The sequence below is a fragment of the Ambystoma mexicanum genome, chromosome 1q (genome assembly GCF_040938575.1).
Source record: "Ambystoma mexicanum isolate Mex_15411 chromosome 1q, UKY_AmexF1_1, whole genome shotgun sequence".
Classification (NCBI taxonomy): domain Eukaryota; kingdom Metazoa; phylum Chordata; class Amphibia; order Caudata; family Ambystomatidae; genus Ambystoma; species Ambystoma mexicanum.
In genome coordinates, this window is record NC_090922.1 from 1292897549 (window position 1) to 1292913597 (window position 16049).

At 44.5% G+C, this 16049-nt stretch overlaps 1 protein-coding gene across 2 annotated transcripts in view; it reads left to right on the forward strand.

Annotated features, from left to right (window-relative positions):
- USP24 (ubiquitin specific peptidase 24) overlaps window positions 1–16049 on the forward strand; it is a 2799104-nt gene that overhangs the window by 2757448 nt on the left and 25607 nt on the right. For both annotated transcript variants that reach the window (XM_069642114.1, XM_069642115.1), the window contains exon 66: window positions 13359–13469. In XM_069642114.1, coding sequence (XP_069498215.1) covers window positions 13359–13469 — 111 coding nt within the window. The remainder of the gene's footprint in view (window positions 1–13358; window positions 13470–16049) is intronic.

A 16049-nucleotide genomic window follows, 5' to 3' on the forward strand; every position in this document is an offset into this window, starting at 1 on the left:
ATTTTTCTTCATTGAGCCCAGCGCCAACTACTCCACCGCTCTAACAAACGGATCATAAAATGTCTTCAATAGAACCGTTGGTTCAACTGAGGTGAAGGTATCAACAACTGGTTCAACTAAGGGAACCACTGGATTTACAACCTCAAAGAATGGTTTGAACTTATCCCCATCTATATTCTCCTAGTTATGAAACTCTGTTTATAGTGTAAAGAAAATCCCTGCATGATCAGACCACAAAACTGTACTATGTGGGGACCACTATTGATTTTGAATTATCAAAGATATAATCTAAAGTGTGGCCACTAAATGAGTTGACCCCTCCACTAGTTGAGTCAACCCTAACATTCTAAAGGATTTGAAGAAAGTCTGTGCTCATACATTTACCCCATCCTCCACCCAATAATTGAAATCTCCCAACATAATCTGCCGAGAGCAGAATTGAATCAATTGGGCTATCACAACGCCAACTCCAACTGCTACGACTAAACCCGGCTGAGTAACCAGAAACACACTAGGCACAACCAACCCTTTGCCCTCAAACCCGTAGGAAAGTCAGCCTCCAGGCAGGATTGGAGAGAAGGCGAGATTGGCCAACGGACCAACACCAAGAACGTTGGAAGATATCATTGATCAGCAACCGAAGAATCAAGTCAGAGGAGTCATCAACCTAACCGATTTTCTAACCCAATTCCCCCCCCCCTTTCCTGCACCTTCAAGAAAACCAACGCCACTATGCACGACTAGGGGCTAGTCGCACTACACACACACTCAAGTCATCTAATGCTCGCACCCAGCCAACTCTCTTGAGACTCTGGCAATAACACTAGAAAGAACACCCTGGCACATAGTCCATACATCCATCGACATTACACAAATGCACACCAATACAATACATTGAAACACCTCCATGTGCGACTCAGGACCCTTATGGATACAACTAACCAGTGCGTACGACAGCAAACCCCACCCTGACATCACACAACACACACCCCAACCCAAACACTAGCACACATCAGAGGCACCGAGTCCAACCGATACGGTTACAACACGCATGGCCTCTCGAACCAACTCCCACCCGCAAGACAATGCTCACAGACACCAGTTTCTCCTGGTTCTGAACCTATTCTATCATCCTATCCCCACTAACACACCGAGCCCTCTTCTCTTGCACAGCTACGTGAGCGCCAGGAGACTGTCCTTGGGTGGTAGCGGTGCACTGTATAAATCAACATACCATAACTCCAAGTGAAACTGGTTAACCGCCTCAGATGGGTGATATGTGGAGGAGTTCTGAGCCCTTAATGTTGGCAATGTTTTTTCCAACATTTTAAAACTAGCTCTAAAAATAATAGCAACACCCCCCCAACCCCAGCCTGCAGGGCGGTTGGCCACCAATGAAGAGAAACCCTGGGGCACTATATCGTTTAGGGCTGTCATAGTATGGCCTCTACACCATGTTTCTGTAATGCAAAGAATATCCAGATTCATGTCTTCAATCCTTATCATGTAGAAAAAAGTGGGTTTTAATCGCTGACTGCATTTATCAGCATTGCCATAATCAACCCTGCCTATAAAACCTCCTGCACACCAATACCGGTCGGAGTAGACACCTGTTGTTGTGGGTCTTGCCCATTAGGCCTGTCCTTAACAATACCAACTATTCCCTGATTACTAATCTCTTCCCTCATCTTCCACCTAATTATAGTCTCCAATAGCTCCTGGGTTCAGGTAACCTTCAAACCTGTACCAAAGAGATTGCCTTACTACTATTCTGCTATGGGAGTTCCTTCCATGCGCTTTTCCACTAGTGCCCAAAGGGATTTGCCATTTATCCTTTCCTAGCGCTGTTTTAACTGGAAGCCACATGGCACATAGATTCATATCTTCTGCTGCCACCCGCAAATACTTATTGAAAACATTCCTTGCCCTTTGTCCTGGGACCATTTTACCACTAATTACAATAACACCAACAGTCAAGGCTGTAAATACTCTTTTGCAAACACGCTCATACAGAGTGATATGCTCCCAGAATCCCAGGCAGAACAGACAAAACAGGCTTCACGGCGTGAGCCTTAAACATTCAGCGTCCCGAGGCAATCGCCTCACTCATGAGCAGCACCCACAGGGCACACAGGAAAAGCAGTTCCTAAGAACTATGTTCCCCGATAGAAGAATCAGCAAACAATTACGGCACGCAAACAGATGAATAAAGTGCTGGTTCGGAGTATAGAAAGCACAATTTAAAAACACACCGACGTTTATTCTAAGCACACGTCTAACAATTCATTTCTGTTAAACAAAATTCACAGCTAAAATCACATTAAAACAGTATATTGGTCCAACATTTTCTGATTTTCCGTCACCATGGTTTGGGAGAAGTCGGTTTCACAGAAACATAATAAGTCACTGAGACCTTGTAGATTATGGCTTTCACACACAGGGATTGGGACCTTCCGCAAGATGTGGTGTAGGTGTTGCTTTCTGCCAGAAGGCCAGCAACTAAGGCTCTATACTGCTGGCATTGGAGAAGGTTTTGCAGCTGGTGTAGGGCATAGGATGTGGATCCCTTTTTAAGCGACCTCTCAAGGGTATTGTCTTTTCTGCTTCATGTGAAGAATCCTGCTGATCCCTCACTGAAACCCTCCCTAAAGTCTCCTCCTAGGTGATCAGGGGAAGGCAGACGCTTCCTGATCGCAACCCTGGGAGTGGTGTTACTGCGGGAGGATCACTTGGGTGGAGAAATGGCCCAGGGTGGGGAGGAGATTCCGTGGGATGAGACACAGGATTTTTCCTCTGATAGGGAGATTCTTACCACTGTGCCAGAAGAGGTTATGGCTTATTGTCATTTTAATGTCTCACGACCTCATATTAAATCTAAGGTTGTGAACTCTAAGGTTGTAACATCAAAGCACGCTATAATAATAGAAAGACACCTTTTGGTATTCAAAACTAAATGCCCTCCTCAATCCCAAGGGTGCAATACAAAGGATTGTGGAAACGTCTTCTCTAAACCATCTTCCTCGTGACAAGTTAAAAACCCCAGCCCCTCCTATAAAATTACTAAGGGATTAAATCTACCCTTAAAGGTAATCAAGAAGTAGAAAAACCTAAGTTTAGGGAAGCAAACTGCTTGTCCCAGAATCCTAGAGGAACTGAGAAGTGGCTATACGGAAGCAAATGACAAGCGATACACAAGCCAAGAGGCTAAAACTTTTTCCAGTGAAGAAAGTACGGTTTAAACCCCTCTACCCGAAATGTGAAGTTGTCAACAGTCCAGTAGCATGAAGTCTGAGCAGTGGCTCTCGGGCTTCTGGGTAATTAATTGGACAGAAGGGGTGTGAATTGGTCTGGGGAAGTGGAGCTGGGTGCTTGGAAAGAACTTTGGGGAAATAACCTGTAATGCTGAAGACTACTGAAGTAAAAGGAAGTCAATCATCTGGGCAGAGGCAGGTTATTTGTGGTGGCAGTCAGACAAACAGAAGAGGCAAAAAGGCTGCCCTTTTCTTGAAGTATAGAAAGGAAGAGTACCTTGCTTACCTGTAGAGGTCGAAGTGCCTTGCCATGTAATGCCTAATAATTCTGAAGTATAAGACTGAAGCAGAAGTACCTGAACTGTGGTAGTGTATATAACTGTCAGGGGATGTCACAGTGAAGTGGTTTGTATTAGCGGACTGTGAGACAGGAGACTGATCTCATAGTAACACCAGTAGAAGGGTGGTTGTTAAGAGGGAAGCGACAACCCAAAGAGAAGCTTTCCGACTATTTTTATTTTTTATTTTTACATAGTTATTAACTAACCTTTAACAAAATACACATTAACAAATTAATTCACAGATTGTATTAAAACAATGCAAAAGATTCAAAGAGACAGAATAACAAACAATTAATTACAGGGCCATATCTAAATATATAAGGAAGAAAGAAAAATAATGATGCACAAAAACTAAAATCATAAGGCAATACAATAAAAGGTCATTCAATCACATTTGATTCAAATAACATTTTTAGTCCATTACAATTTCATAGAAAGGGGAACTCCGATAAATAAAACCTCCATAAAACCCTTCTTCATTCACTCCATTTTCAACGCTGTTAAAAAAACAGTAACCTCTATAACCAATGAAGCTGTGCGACCTGCCAGGCAGAATTGCCAGAGTGTATCATTGGAATCCAAGTCCCACAGGGTGGTGAATCTCATAAAATAGACCTCACGCTTTCCTTGGAGAGCAGGACAATCTAAAAGCAAATGTTGGAGTGTCCCGACCAGAGATACACAATTACAAAAACGACATAAAGTTATGTAGATACCAGATGATAACGATTAAGGATCTCCCTAGTTGGAATCAGGATCCATCTGAATCTGACAAACAATCATTGAACAGACGGGTGGGAATAGATGGTAAGATAGGGCGCGATTACCCCCAGCAGCTTTAAAATCAAATCTTAGATGGTGCAAAAACTCATATGATCGAAATGAAACGAGCGTTGATGCCCAGTCCTGCCTAAACAAGATCTTCTTTACACTGGCTGGGTTCTGAATTAAGTCACTCAAAGACAGCCCCAAAACAGGCAACATTTTCTTAGAAGTGCCAGAGAATGCTCGTAAGAAGTTGTCCCCACCTTCCTCTATGATCTTTTTCAAATCTGTATAAAGACAGGACACTGTCATTGAGCTCAAGATCTTGTAATAAAATGATATGTGTCTCCATTGTGCAGGACTCTTGAGTGAGTAGAGACCTAGTTCATATCTCAGAGCGACTAGAGGAACACTAGGCACATGCAAGATTCTCCTCCATATTTTGCCCTCAAATATAGAAAGAAATTCAAGCTCCCAACAAGTAAAAATCTCAATACCATATAGTAGTTTTGGTACAAATTTCCCCTCGTAGAATTTAATACTGGGCAGGAGGGAGAATTTGCCATACTGGAGTCTATCCGTAGGAGTTGATTACATAAGCTAACCGTTCGAGAACTGAGCCACTCCTTGATTAAAACATTCTGCTCCATAACAAAAATGGGGAATCGCAGGTAGATAAAACTGTCCACTCTTTCGATCACCTCAGATCCACCACACCAGTTCAATCTTTTAATGTTGTTATTATTTTTACCCACACAGGCCACTACCTTAGTTTTGATAGAATTGATTTTAAGGCTGTGGACTCTGTGTCAGTACTCGCGGAAAGGTAAGTAGGCCGTTGGATTGTTCTTCTATAAACCCCAGGACTAAATATACGGGGTCTCCTCAATGAGGGTGACCTTTCTCATGAAATGCCCCTCTGCCCTTGTTAATCCGACGGGCAGATTTGCTGTTCAGGTGAAAAGAGTCAAATTGCCATTTCATGTGTTAGCAGCCAAGCTTGCCGATGACATCTCATTGACTGTATGGGCCAAAACTGGATTCCCGCTAATTTGGTTGCCTGACAAGTTTACTACTAATGGATGGGAGGCTGATTCAGAGATGTCACAATAAGCCGAGTGCATGAAAAAAACTGTGGACAAGTAACGATGGTAGCTGAAATAATTATCAAAAATAGACTAATAAGAACATTGCTCAAATAATCCACTACTGACAAATATATAATAAATGGCAGGATGCGTCTTCCCATTGCTCCATGTAAGGATGCTAGGCTCATCTCCTCTCACATTGCTGTTCAGCATTATAAGGCAAAGACCTTTTAGACTTTTTACCCAGATTTTCCCCTGAGTTGTCTGGGGAAGGTTAGTGACGGTTTGAATTGATAGCCAGCATGCATTTAAGTCTCCCAAAAGAATTAACTGCCCTCCCTTATTCTGATCCAGTCAGTCATTCACGTGGTTCAAGATTATTTCTATATAGGTCGCCAAATTACCCATACCAATGTGCCAGTGTATATTGAATAGCAAAATGTCCAAGGGGATTGCAAACCTTAACCTGATGTGGGTAGCCAGAATCCCAAACTGTAGCGAGGTTGAATTCACAATAGACACGAGGGTAGATGTTTTAACCATAGTCAATAGTCCCCCATATGACCTGCCCAATACACCTTTTTTAGCTGACTGGAAACTTACTGTATATCCGACAAGCGAGGGACAGTTTAACAGCCATGTTTCTTGTAGGGCTACCATGTAATGATTTTTCAACAATTTAACATCATCATGGTTAATCAAAAACATAGTATGTCCACTCGTGTTTCATGAGAGCAAAGTCATCGAGAAATCTTGTGACACCATGTTAGGGATACAGATTTAAGTTTCTGTTGGCTGTTAAAGCCACAAACAATCTGGGTACATCTCGTTCTTGTACAGTGACCGATCATATGCTTTGAGAATACTGATTTTTGTCGTAGCTGCTCTTTTTCGCTTTGAAGGGAAGCTACGATTTCGGTAAGAGACTTTCCTTCTCCATTCGTTTTTCTAACCTCAATTCTTTATACTCTCTGAGGTCAAAGCCCCATGATCTCAGTACATGCAATTCCTTAAACATAAGATAGAATAAGATCTTGGATTTTAAAGTGTAAAATGACACGATCTGTCCTGTAGTGATCGATAAAAGAAACTCGATCAATATCAGCCGATGTAATGGCAGACAGTGATGGTATAAAACGTAACAACCATGGAATATTAATGTTGAGAACAACATCTCTGTTTTTTGATAGTACACTTTCTAAAAGTACTTGTAAGCTCTGAGATTGACCCCCCAGGTGTGTAACCAAAGAATTAATATCAACCCCCGGCTTTTTACTGGCCGTAATTGTGTTAAAGCAAAGTGGCCCAGTTGGTGCTCGCAGGTTCACAGTGCCCCATGACCCCTGAGGGGTATGTTGAGGTAAAGTAGATTGTACATGCAAAGATCCATCGTCCGCTCCAAACTCCAAGTTTTGGAATACAGGCATTGGAATTATAGTTGCCGCCAAAGAGAAGGGGAATGGTTTAAAGATCAGATGTGGATCAATCCGGCCCCCCATTTCATTAAATAATAATGGCCTCCCTGCCATGGCAATGCCCGGCACGTGTTGAACAGGCTCGGCAAATTGGTGGGTGGAATTTAACACCCCTAAAGATTGAGCCATTCTCGGTGGCACACTTTGAGACTCCCCCGACCCCTCCCTCAACCCCATGCTTTCCCTGTTGGTGTAACATGATGTGTTAAGTGAATCCCGTGGTTCTACATTGTTGTCACCGGTAAGATAGCTCAGCAGGTTGAGCGCTCACTGCTACGATCTGAGCGTGATCTGCAGGTCACAGGTTCGAATCCCGGCAAGGCCAACTCAGCCTTGCATGCTTCCAATGTCGATAAATGAGTACCAATTTCGGTTGGGTGATATTGTATGTAAATATGTGCTCTTTAAATCGCTTTGGATTAAGGCGCTATATAAATAACACATCATTATGCATTGTACGGCCTGTGCATTGTACGCTCTGTAGTTTAAAAAGTTGCAGTTCCCATCCAAGGCAAACCCAAACCAGGGCCATTTGTGTGAGGGGTGGGGGTCCAAGTAAATTGATACATTGGAGCAACACTTCGAGACCCATAGTTCTCCTGCACCACTAAGGTCGGTTCACCCCCTGCCACATCTTTCATTTTCTGGAGAGCAGATTCTCCCAAAGTAGTTATCTCTACAATAATAAGTCAGTTGACTTCAATTTAGCTTTAACTGCAGTTTATTTTTTATCAGAGTACGCAAGAATCGTTTTGAGACTTGCCTGTTCTTTTTTGGCATGATTATGTTTTTTGTTTTCCAAAGCTGTTTACTTTCATTATCTCAAGAACCTCGGTTGGTACCTCCATTGGAATTATGGAAGTGCGTGTCATGGAATTAGTACTAGCAACATCATCATCCCGACAATTCTGTTATCCCCTCTGTTAGGTCAACCACCACAAATACAGATGGCAAACCGGATAAGTGTCAACCCAGATAAGTGTCCACCACCAGTAATGGAGGACGAAGCATCTACAGTCTTGATAGCCTCTATTTGCGATCGAGAAGCGGGTTCACTAGACAATGTGTTACGTTGACTATTTGCCCAACAACCGGACTTCCCTCTTGGATGACACATGGAGGGTTCCTGAAAGTCAGTGGTTTGGTGTCTCAGGTGTTTCCTGTTAGTCTTAGTGGCGGATACTGCAACTTCTGCCTGAGACGCCGCTACTTGGCCATAATTCTAAAGGAAATCTTTAGCTGTAGTATGTAATTTCACATTTTCAAATTTAAAAAGTAACGAAGTAAGTAGAACAGAGTGTGTTTTAGTTACACCAAAACTGACAGTACTTAATTAATTTCTGTCTGGGCTTCCAGAATATAAAAGTCAGGCCATTGGAGTGCTTGAAAAACAGAGACATGCACCTAGATGGCGCAAAAGTTGGAGACGAGGTAAAGGATGAACATTTTGAATCGGGCTCATGCTGTGGTTCCCCATGTAGGTCTGTGGGAGTGTTTACCATTTCAAGTGAGCCAACCTCTGTGCCTAAATCACAGAGTACAGTTTCTTGTCTGGGATTACCAGTCTCTAATGTGCCAGGTGTTGGGCCTTGATGGTGTTGGCACTTCCAATTGCGAGGAAAAATCTGTCAATTTTCCCTTGCTTACGAAGTCGCTTTTCAGTGATATTTTGTGCTTTGTCCACAGCAGGGAAGGGCCATACACCTCGTCAAGATCTGATCCCACCCAGGCACTTTCTGTAGGAGACCACAGAAGCAGGAGCGTCACTGCTCGAAGCATTTCCTGATCAGAAATCGGGGGTAAATTAACAGCGGACTCCAAAGGGAAATCACTCCCACTCCTTAGATCATACATTCTCATTCTCAATCAATTATGTGGTCTTCGTAGACACTTGAATGTTATTGAAATTAGTTCAAAGTAATTGCTTTGCTATAATTTGTTGAGACAGCAAAAATAAAAACACTGACGTGTTCCACCGAACAAGTTGTAACTTTACATTACTTTACAACACTTTATAGCGCACCAAATGACCCAGAGGCTTACTGGGCGTAGACATCACGTAACATGAAATAACATAGTGGGGTACTGTTGATGGTAAGTACTTACAGAGCATGCTCAGAGTGCGGAGAACAGTGCGGTTGAGCCCAAGCGGCCGAACAGTAGTAGGGCTATTGTCCAACACGTCTCCCTCACTTCCTCAGAACTGCAAGAAAAGCAAAAAAGCAAAAACAACACACAGCACGCATACCGTGCCGGGTGCAAGTTTTAATGGGAACCTCCTCCAAAGGAATAGACCGCAAAGGTAGACTCAGATCCAGCGAGGGGCTCCAGCCAACTCAGCAAAAACAGCACACTCCACACACACCTGACAATTATACAGAATTTATTGGAGAGGTATTGATTAATTGTGAAGTTGTAGATGAAGAAATTCTATTCTTTGAACTTTGTTAATATGATATGGCATTTGTAACTCACCTATACACAAGTGTTTGAAGGCACGACGAGGCAAGGAAGGGGGTACAGAGGGAGGTCAGAGACACCTATCTTACTAAGCCAAGTGACATTGAGATCGCGCAAGGGCAGGGCAGGGCGGAGGGGAAAAGTGCCACGGGAAAGGGAAGGGGGGGCAGTGCTGTACATGGGATCAAAACAATATAACAAGAAGTGCGGCCAGAAGGTGGCAGGTTCAAAGGTAAGTGCAGACAGCAGGTGTCCAAAAGTGCAGGTAGGGGGGACTGTAGGGTTACTGATACAGACCCAAGTGCAAGGGGGTTACCAGAAGGCAGTGCAGGTGTGCAACTGGGAGGGCAGGGACCTGGGCCCGGGCCCAAAACCACAGGGTAGCCAGGTGACCAGTGCATTATCAGACAGGAAATCAGCAGGAGAGAGGAAGAGAGAAGGCAGAAGCAAAGAGAAAGGTCTTGAGATGCTTCCGGAACCGGAGATGGTTCTCCTGAGGTTTCAGAGAGGCAGGGAGACTGTTCCAGAGGGAGGCCCCTGCCGCAGAAAGAGGTCTACCGCCAACTCGTTGCTTGGAGAAGTGACTGACCCTGAGGGAGTTGGAGGTGGAGGAGCAAAGAGATTGAGTAGGAAGGTATTTATGAAGAGAGAGTGGGAGGTTTTGAGGTCCCAGAACCCAGAAGGCCTTGTGGATAATGCCGAGGGTCTTAAACTTAATCATAGCCGGTCAAGTGGCACAGCGAGTAGAGCGCTCGCTTTGACACCCGTGCAGAGCCTGTTAACGCAGGTTCGAATCCCGGCGGGGCCAAACTCAGCCTTTCATCCTTCCGAGGTCGATAAATGAGCACCACACACCGTGGGTAATAATAAGCAGCGCTCGGATACCTGAGGGTTTGTAGCGCTATATAAAAGCCTAATTATTATTATTATTATTATTGCAGCCGCTGGGAGCCAATGCAGAGATTTCAGTGCTGGAGAGATACAGTCCCTGGGCTTGAGCCCAAGGACAAGTCTCGCAGTCATGTTCTGGATGAGTTGCAATAGGCGGAGAGTAGAAGCAGGCAGATTTAGAAAAAGGCTGTTGCAGTATTCCAGCCTAGAGAGAACCAGAGCTCTAGAGACAGTTAACTTCTGGGGGGAGGAGAAGAAAGGGAGAATACCTCTGAGGAGGTGCAGTTGGTAGTTTGACTTCTTAGAGACGTCAGAGATGTGAGGAGAAAAGGAGATTGTGGAGTCAAAGATGACCCCAAGGTGCTTAGCCTCACAGGTGGGAGCAGGAAGAGGGCCAAGGGTGGCCGACCACAGAGTGACAGGAAAGGAGGGTGCAGTGTACCAATGAGGAGACTCTGTCTTACTGGCATTAAGGCAGAGATAGTTGGCGGCACACCACTCCTGGACAGCAGACAGACAGACAGTCAGAGATGAGAGAAGGAGAAGAGTTGGCAGAGGGGAGCCTGAAAATGAGCTGAGTGTCTTCCGCATAGCACTGAAATTTGGAGCAGAGAGCGGCAATGTGGTGGGCGAGAGGTGCCAGGTATTTGTTGAACAGCCATCGAGAGGTTAAACCCCTGGGCAACACCACAGGTAGAGAGTGAGATTGAGGAAAGGAAGGATCCAAGTTGGACCTGGGTGGGTCGATCAGAGAAGAACAAGGTCAGCCAGGCCAGGGCCTGATCGGTGATACCCAGGTTATCACAGAGACGATTGAGCAGGATGGCATTTGTGACTGTGTCAAAGGCAGAAGAGAGATTGAGTAAGATGAGGACAGAGGGGAGATTAGAAACAAAGTTAGAGAGCAGGTCTTCACGGATGTCGAAGAGAGCGGTTTCTGTTCTTCTGGCTGCTCTGAAGCCAGACTGATGGTCATGGAGACAACTAACAGATTCAGTGTGAAGATTAAGCTGGGAGATGGCCAGCTTTTCCAAGAGTTTGCTCAGGAAAGGAGTGATGGAGATCGGGCGATAGTTAGCTGGGCAGGAGGTTTTCTTGAGAAGAGGGTGCACAAGAGAGTGCTTCAGGGGGGAAGGGAAGGCTCCAGTGGCGAAAGAGTGGTTGCAGAAGTCAGCCAGGTCAGGAGCGAGGGTGTCAATGTGGTCCTTGATGGTTTTGGGAGAACAGGGAAGAACAAGACTTTCATAGTTCAGACTTGTCTAGAAACCTTGTCAGTGGAGAGCAGAGGAAAGGAAGAGAAAGAGGGAGGAGAGATGGCAACACGGGGCTGAGGTAGAGGAGAGAGTAGAGGGAGGAGGAGGAGGAGGAAGAGGAGGAGGAGAGAACGAGAAGGTGGACAGGATGTCCTGGGTTTTAGAGATGAAATGAGAAGCAAGGGCTGAGCAGAGGGCCTGGGAGGGGACAGGAGAGGTAGAGACTGCGGCAGGATTGTCCAGCTCCATGCACATTTTAAAGCGTTCGCCTGAGTTGTTAGATGCCACAGAGTCTTGGATGTGGGATCTCTTCTTAGTGTGGACAGAGAGCCGGTATTGCCTTTGGAACAGGCGGCAGGCCAGTTTGTCAGAGGGTGCGCAAGAAGCTAGCCATTTCCTTTCAGCCACACTGCACTTGTGTTTAAGGGTGACAAGGTCAGAGTCATACCAGGAGTTGCACTTTGCTGTGGGCTTCAAGTGGATCCTCTTGACAGTGGCAAGAACATCAAGAGTATCAGAGATAGAAGAGTGGAGCATGGAAAGGGCTGTGTCAGGATGTGAGTCAGCCAGAGGAGGAAGATGTGGGGGAAAGAAAGTGGCCGCGAAAGCCTCAACTGACACACGCTTCTGGGTCGGATGACCGAAAGGTAGGTGGCAGTGCTGGAGTTGCTTAGCCTCGGGTAGAGAGGGAGAGATGGGAGGAAAGGAGAAAGTGATCACTCCAAAGGATTCAGAGCACACTCCACATGTAAATGATATCTGTCAGGCTGCGACATGGTCCTTCAAACACCCGTTTGCAAAACACTATTGCCTGAAAACAGTATCCACAAATGAGTCTTGTTTTGGCAGGGCCGTCCTCCCAAAAAGTGGTGATTTAATTGCCATAACTTCGCTCCTTCCCTCTGTGATGTCTTATTGTTATGGGAGTCTATCTAATATGACGAATCCGTTGGAAGAAAACATCAGTTAGAAGAACAAATTACTTACCCCTCGTAATGTTCTTTCTAATTTATGTTGCTTCTACAGATTCCTCAAAGCTCTCCCAGCCTACCCCTTGGTTAAGGAGCGTCCTATAATTCCTGATGCATCTGTGCAAAGGGAAAAATGATAACTGAGGTCACAGGGTGCCGTGTGTGCTATTTATATCAACATCACATCCGGTCCTGAAGCCGGCGTCTTGAGGATACTCGACGACGGACCGCACAGCGCCCCAGGCTGGGAACACGTTTCAGAGATTGCTGCAAAGCAGGAAAATGTATCTAAGGTGAAGAAATTGTGGGAGGAACAACCATCATAAAGAGCATTACCTGGAGTAAGTAATTTATTCTTTGACAACAGTCATCATGTGTAAAAATGGGCAGCTTAGAAAACACTCATGCCCTGAAAGCCAACATTGGCTGCTAATGGTAGCATATTAGAAAGGGGTTGCAGTAATGGGAGGACTTCAATATAGGTCCTTCTGGTCAGAAACATTAAGTTTCAAGCCAGCAAAAAGTTTAGGTGACCAAGAAGATTAGGGAGCCAGAACCCCAAAAATCTAATTCTGACTTAACATGTATTATTGTATTTTGAGAAAGCATTGCACATTTTTCTCCAAGTTTTAATTCAGTATACCTTTTGTAACAGTCTACGTTTGTCAACTATACTGATAGAACGTAAAGGTTCGGGTGAGAGCCATTGCATTGCTGGAACAAATTATTCACGTTGCATGTGATCTGTTACTGTATAAATAGATGTTTTCAGACTCAGATTTTAGCAATATCACCAACTAAGCTAGTAGTGTATTTCTTATGCCCTTATATTCCAGGTTAATCCTTCATTTTTCTTTGTGTAGGATACCCTAGCCTATGCCACAGCCTTGTTGAATGAGAAGGAACAGTCGGGAAGCAGTAATGGGTCAGAGAGCAGCCCAGCCAATGAGAATGGAGAACGAAGTTTACAGCAGGTACAAATATAAAATTACACTTAACAAATCAGAGTCCTAATCATCAATTAGATGTGATTTATTTTGGCAACCATACTTTGAAATAGATGATTTTATTAAACATTTGTTACCAGTTTTTCAATTTGTCTTTAGCAAAGTCTTTCTTCCCCGAAGGTCCCTCAGGAACCAGAGACATGTAACCGCCTGATAACCTTTACAATTAGTACATTTTATTATTTCATCACCTCCTATTGAGTCGGGATTGAAGAAAACGTTGCCTTATGTCAAGAAGTTAAATGTTGGAGGCTAGAGGATGGCACTGGGGTAACCGTGTGGGCAGGGCACACCACATGTTCTGTGATGTTGGGGTCATCGTTCAGATTCTCCTTAGCCTCGATTCTATGACCCATTCTCCAAACTTGAGATCTATACGGCTGACTGGAAAGAAAATGGGGTAATTTTCAGAACACACACTTACAATGAGAAGCAAGTCGCTCTCGGACTTGCATGCCTCCCCTCAGACATTTGTATTTGCGTGGTGCACTTAGAGAAACCTGGTTATCAGAGAGCAAGATGTCCAGGAGCACCACAACCAGGAAGAACTGTGAGCCCTGCTCATATCTGCTTGCGGTTTTCTGCGACTGCCAGAACCAGACTAAGAACGAAGATAGCCTTACAGAGATGCAGGAGAGAGCATGCGGCAGCGCCCACGAAAGATTGTTATAGTATGCACCACTGGCTGAATGATTCCAAGATTGCAGGAACATGTTTCATAACTCGACTAGTGGAGCCACAGCGCGATTCTGCCAGCAAATGTTTTTCAGCAGAGAACCAGTTGTTCGCACAGCCCATACCAAATCACAGGACACACTCATAAAGTTGATTTTAGTCTCAGACAATAAACTAACCTTGCGCCAACCATAATGAGTCATAAAAGAAGAAAAAATTAGAGAAAGTGTGCAAGATTTTTTACTTGGTATGCAGAGTTGCAGCAGGAGTACAGCATTGCGGAGTGTTGGGAAGGTTGAGAAGGTAGAGGAGTGGAACGGACAGAGAATACCGAAAGGGGGGAAATGGTGAGGAGGGAAAATTGCATTTTGGGTGGAGAGGAGACAACTGAGAGAAGGTGGTGAAGAGAGAGCGAGTCGAGGGTGTGGAGATGAAGGCTGGGTGGTGAGGTGGCAGACACCTTCCCTCTAAGGAATATGATTGCTTGCCAGCAGCTGATCAGGAGCAGCAGCACATCCCTGGCACAGTTGTCTGAACCAGACTACAATCTACTGTGGTAAAATCTCCCCTACATTCAAATAAACCTCAAGATCGTACGTATACTGGCAGTGTGTGCATTCCATGTGCAAGCATTCGCAAAATAGGTTAGAATTCAGTAGGTAAACAGTGTTTAATGCATGCAGAAATGAGTAGTTCATGCAACGCATTGCAAAGGGCTGCGTTTAGGTAGCAGGCTTAAAAATGTAAAATACCTATTCAGTTAGCTCAGTGGGTTAATGCACTGACCGCTGAGAATCCAGCTTTTAGAATACTTGAAAACTGTTTAGGCTAGCTACCTGCTTGAAGGGAGCATACTGCAGATAGGCCATCACTTAATTGCAAAAAGAAACTGCTGTACTGTGTGTTGTCAAGCATAAATTGAGACCAGAGCGGTCGCGAGATCGCGCCATTCCAAACAGATCACATTACAGACTTGAAATGCTTTAGCCACATTTAATAGAAGCCCTGCAATGTAAATTGCCATCTAGAAGCAGGGATGACAAAAATAGCTCTCATTAAAATACTGTGAAGCGCAAACGGTTCTATCGTGCAGAGCGGGAAAATGGTCTCAGGCAAACCTATCACAAGAAAGCTAACAGTTCAAATTAAATTGAAAATTTCCATCAAGGTCTATGATAATGATGCTGACTTCATCCCCATAAGGCCAAAAAAGAACCCAGGACGGATGGTCGAAAGTTTACCTCCTTGTTGGCATATCGGACAGCTCACTGGATTCAATTTCTCTTTACCAGCAAGACAATGTATACATATCTTTCCCATGCCAACTGAGCAGACCAAAGTTCCAGATGTCTCAACTACAAATCTCCTACAGGCAAAACTATCATGGTTTGACCACAAAGAATTTGAGAACCCCAACACCCACGATTATGACTGTATCATGAGGGTCTCCATGAGGAATTGGTTAATGGACAATTGAAACTCAGCCGACAGTTGAAGAAAGCTATAGAGCAGCCGTGCCAGCCACCACCACACCATCCATTGGCAGTCCTATGAAAGTACTCCAAATGAGAGGGTCCAGGTTCCTTTTTCACTAACTTTGAAAGAGTAGCAGAGACTGCCACACGGGAAAAGGAACGTTGTAGTTGCTTAATTGATTCTCTACTGACCCGCAAACTGGGAGTGTAGAAGTGAGAACCTGGTCCTAAACACAGTGATGAAACTACTTACAATGATTTCATACATTGAAGACTGTAAAACACTATGCACAATCCTGAATATCACTGTCAAAGGCTTTAGGACCTATGCCTGCAACCTCTGGAAACTCCATGTCAGCTGTCCTGCAGAACACAAGTGCTTTAAACAAGTGGATTT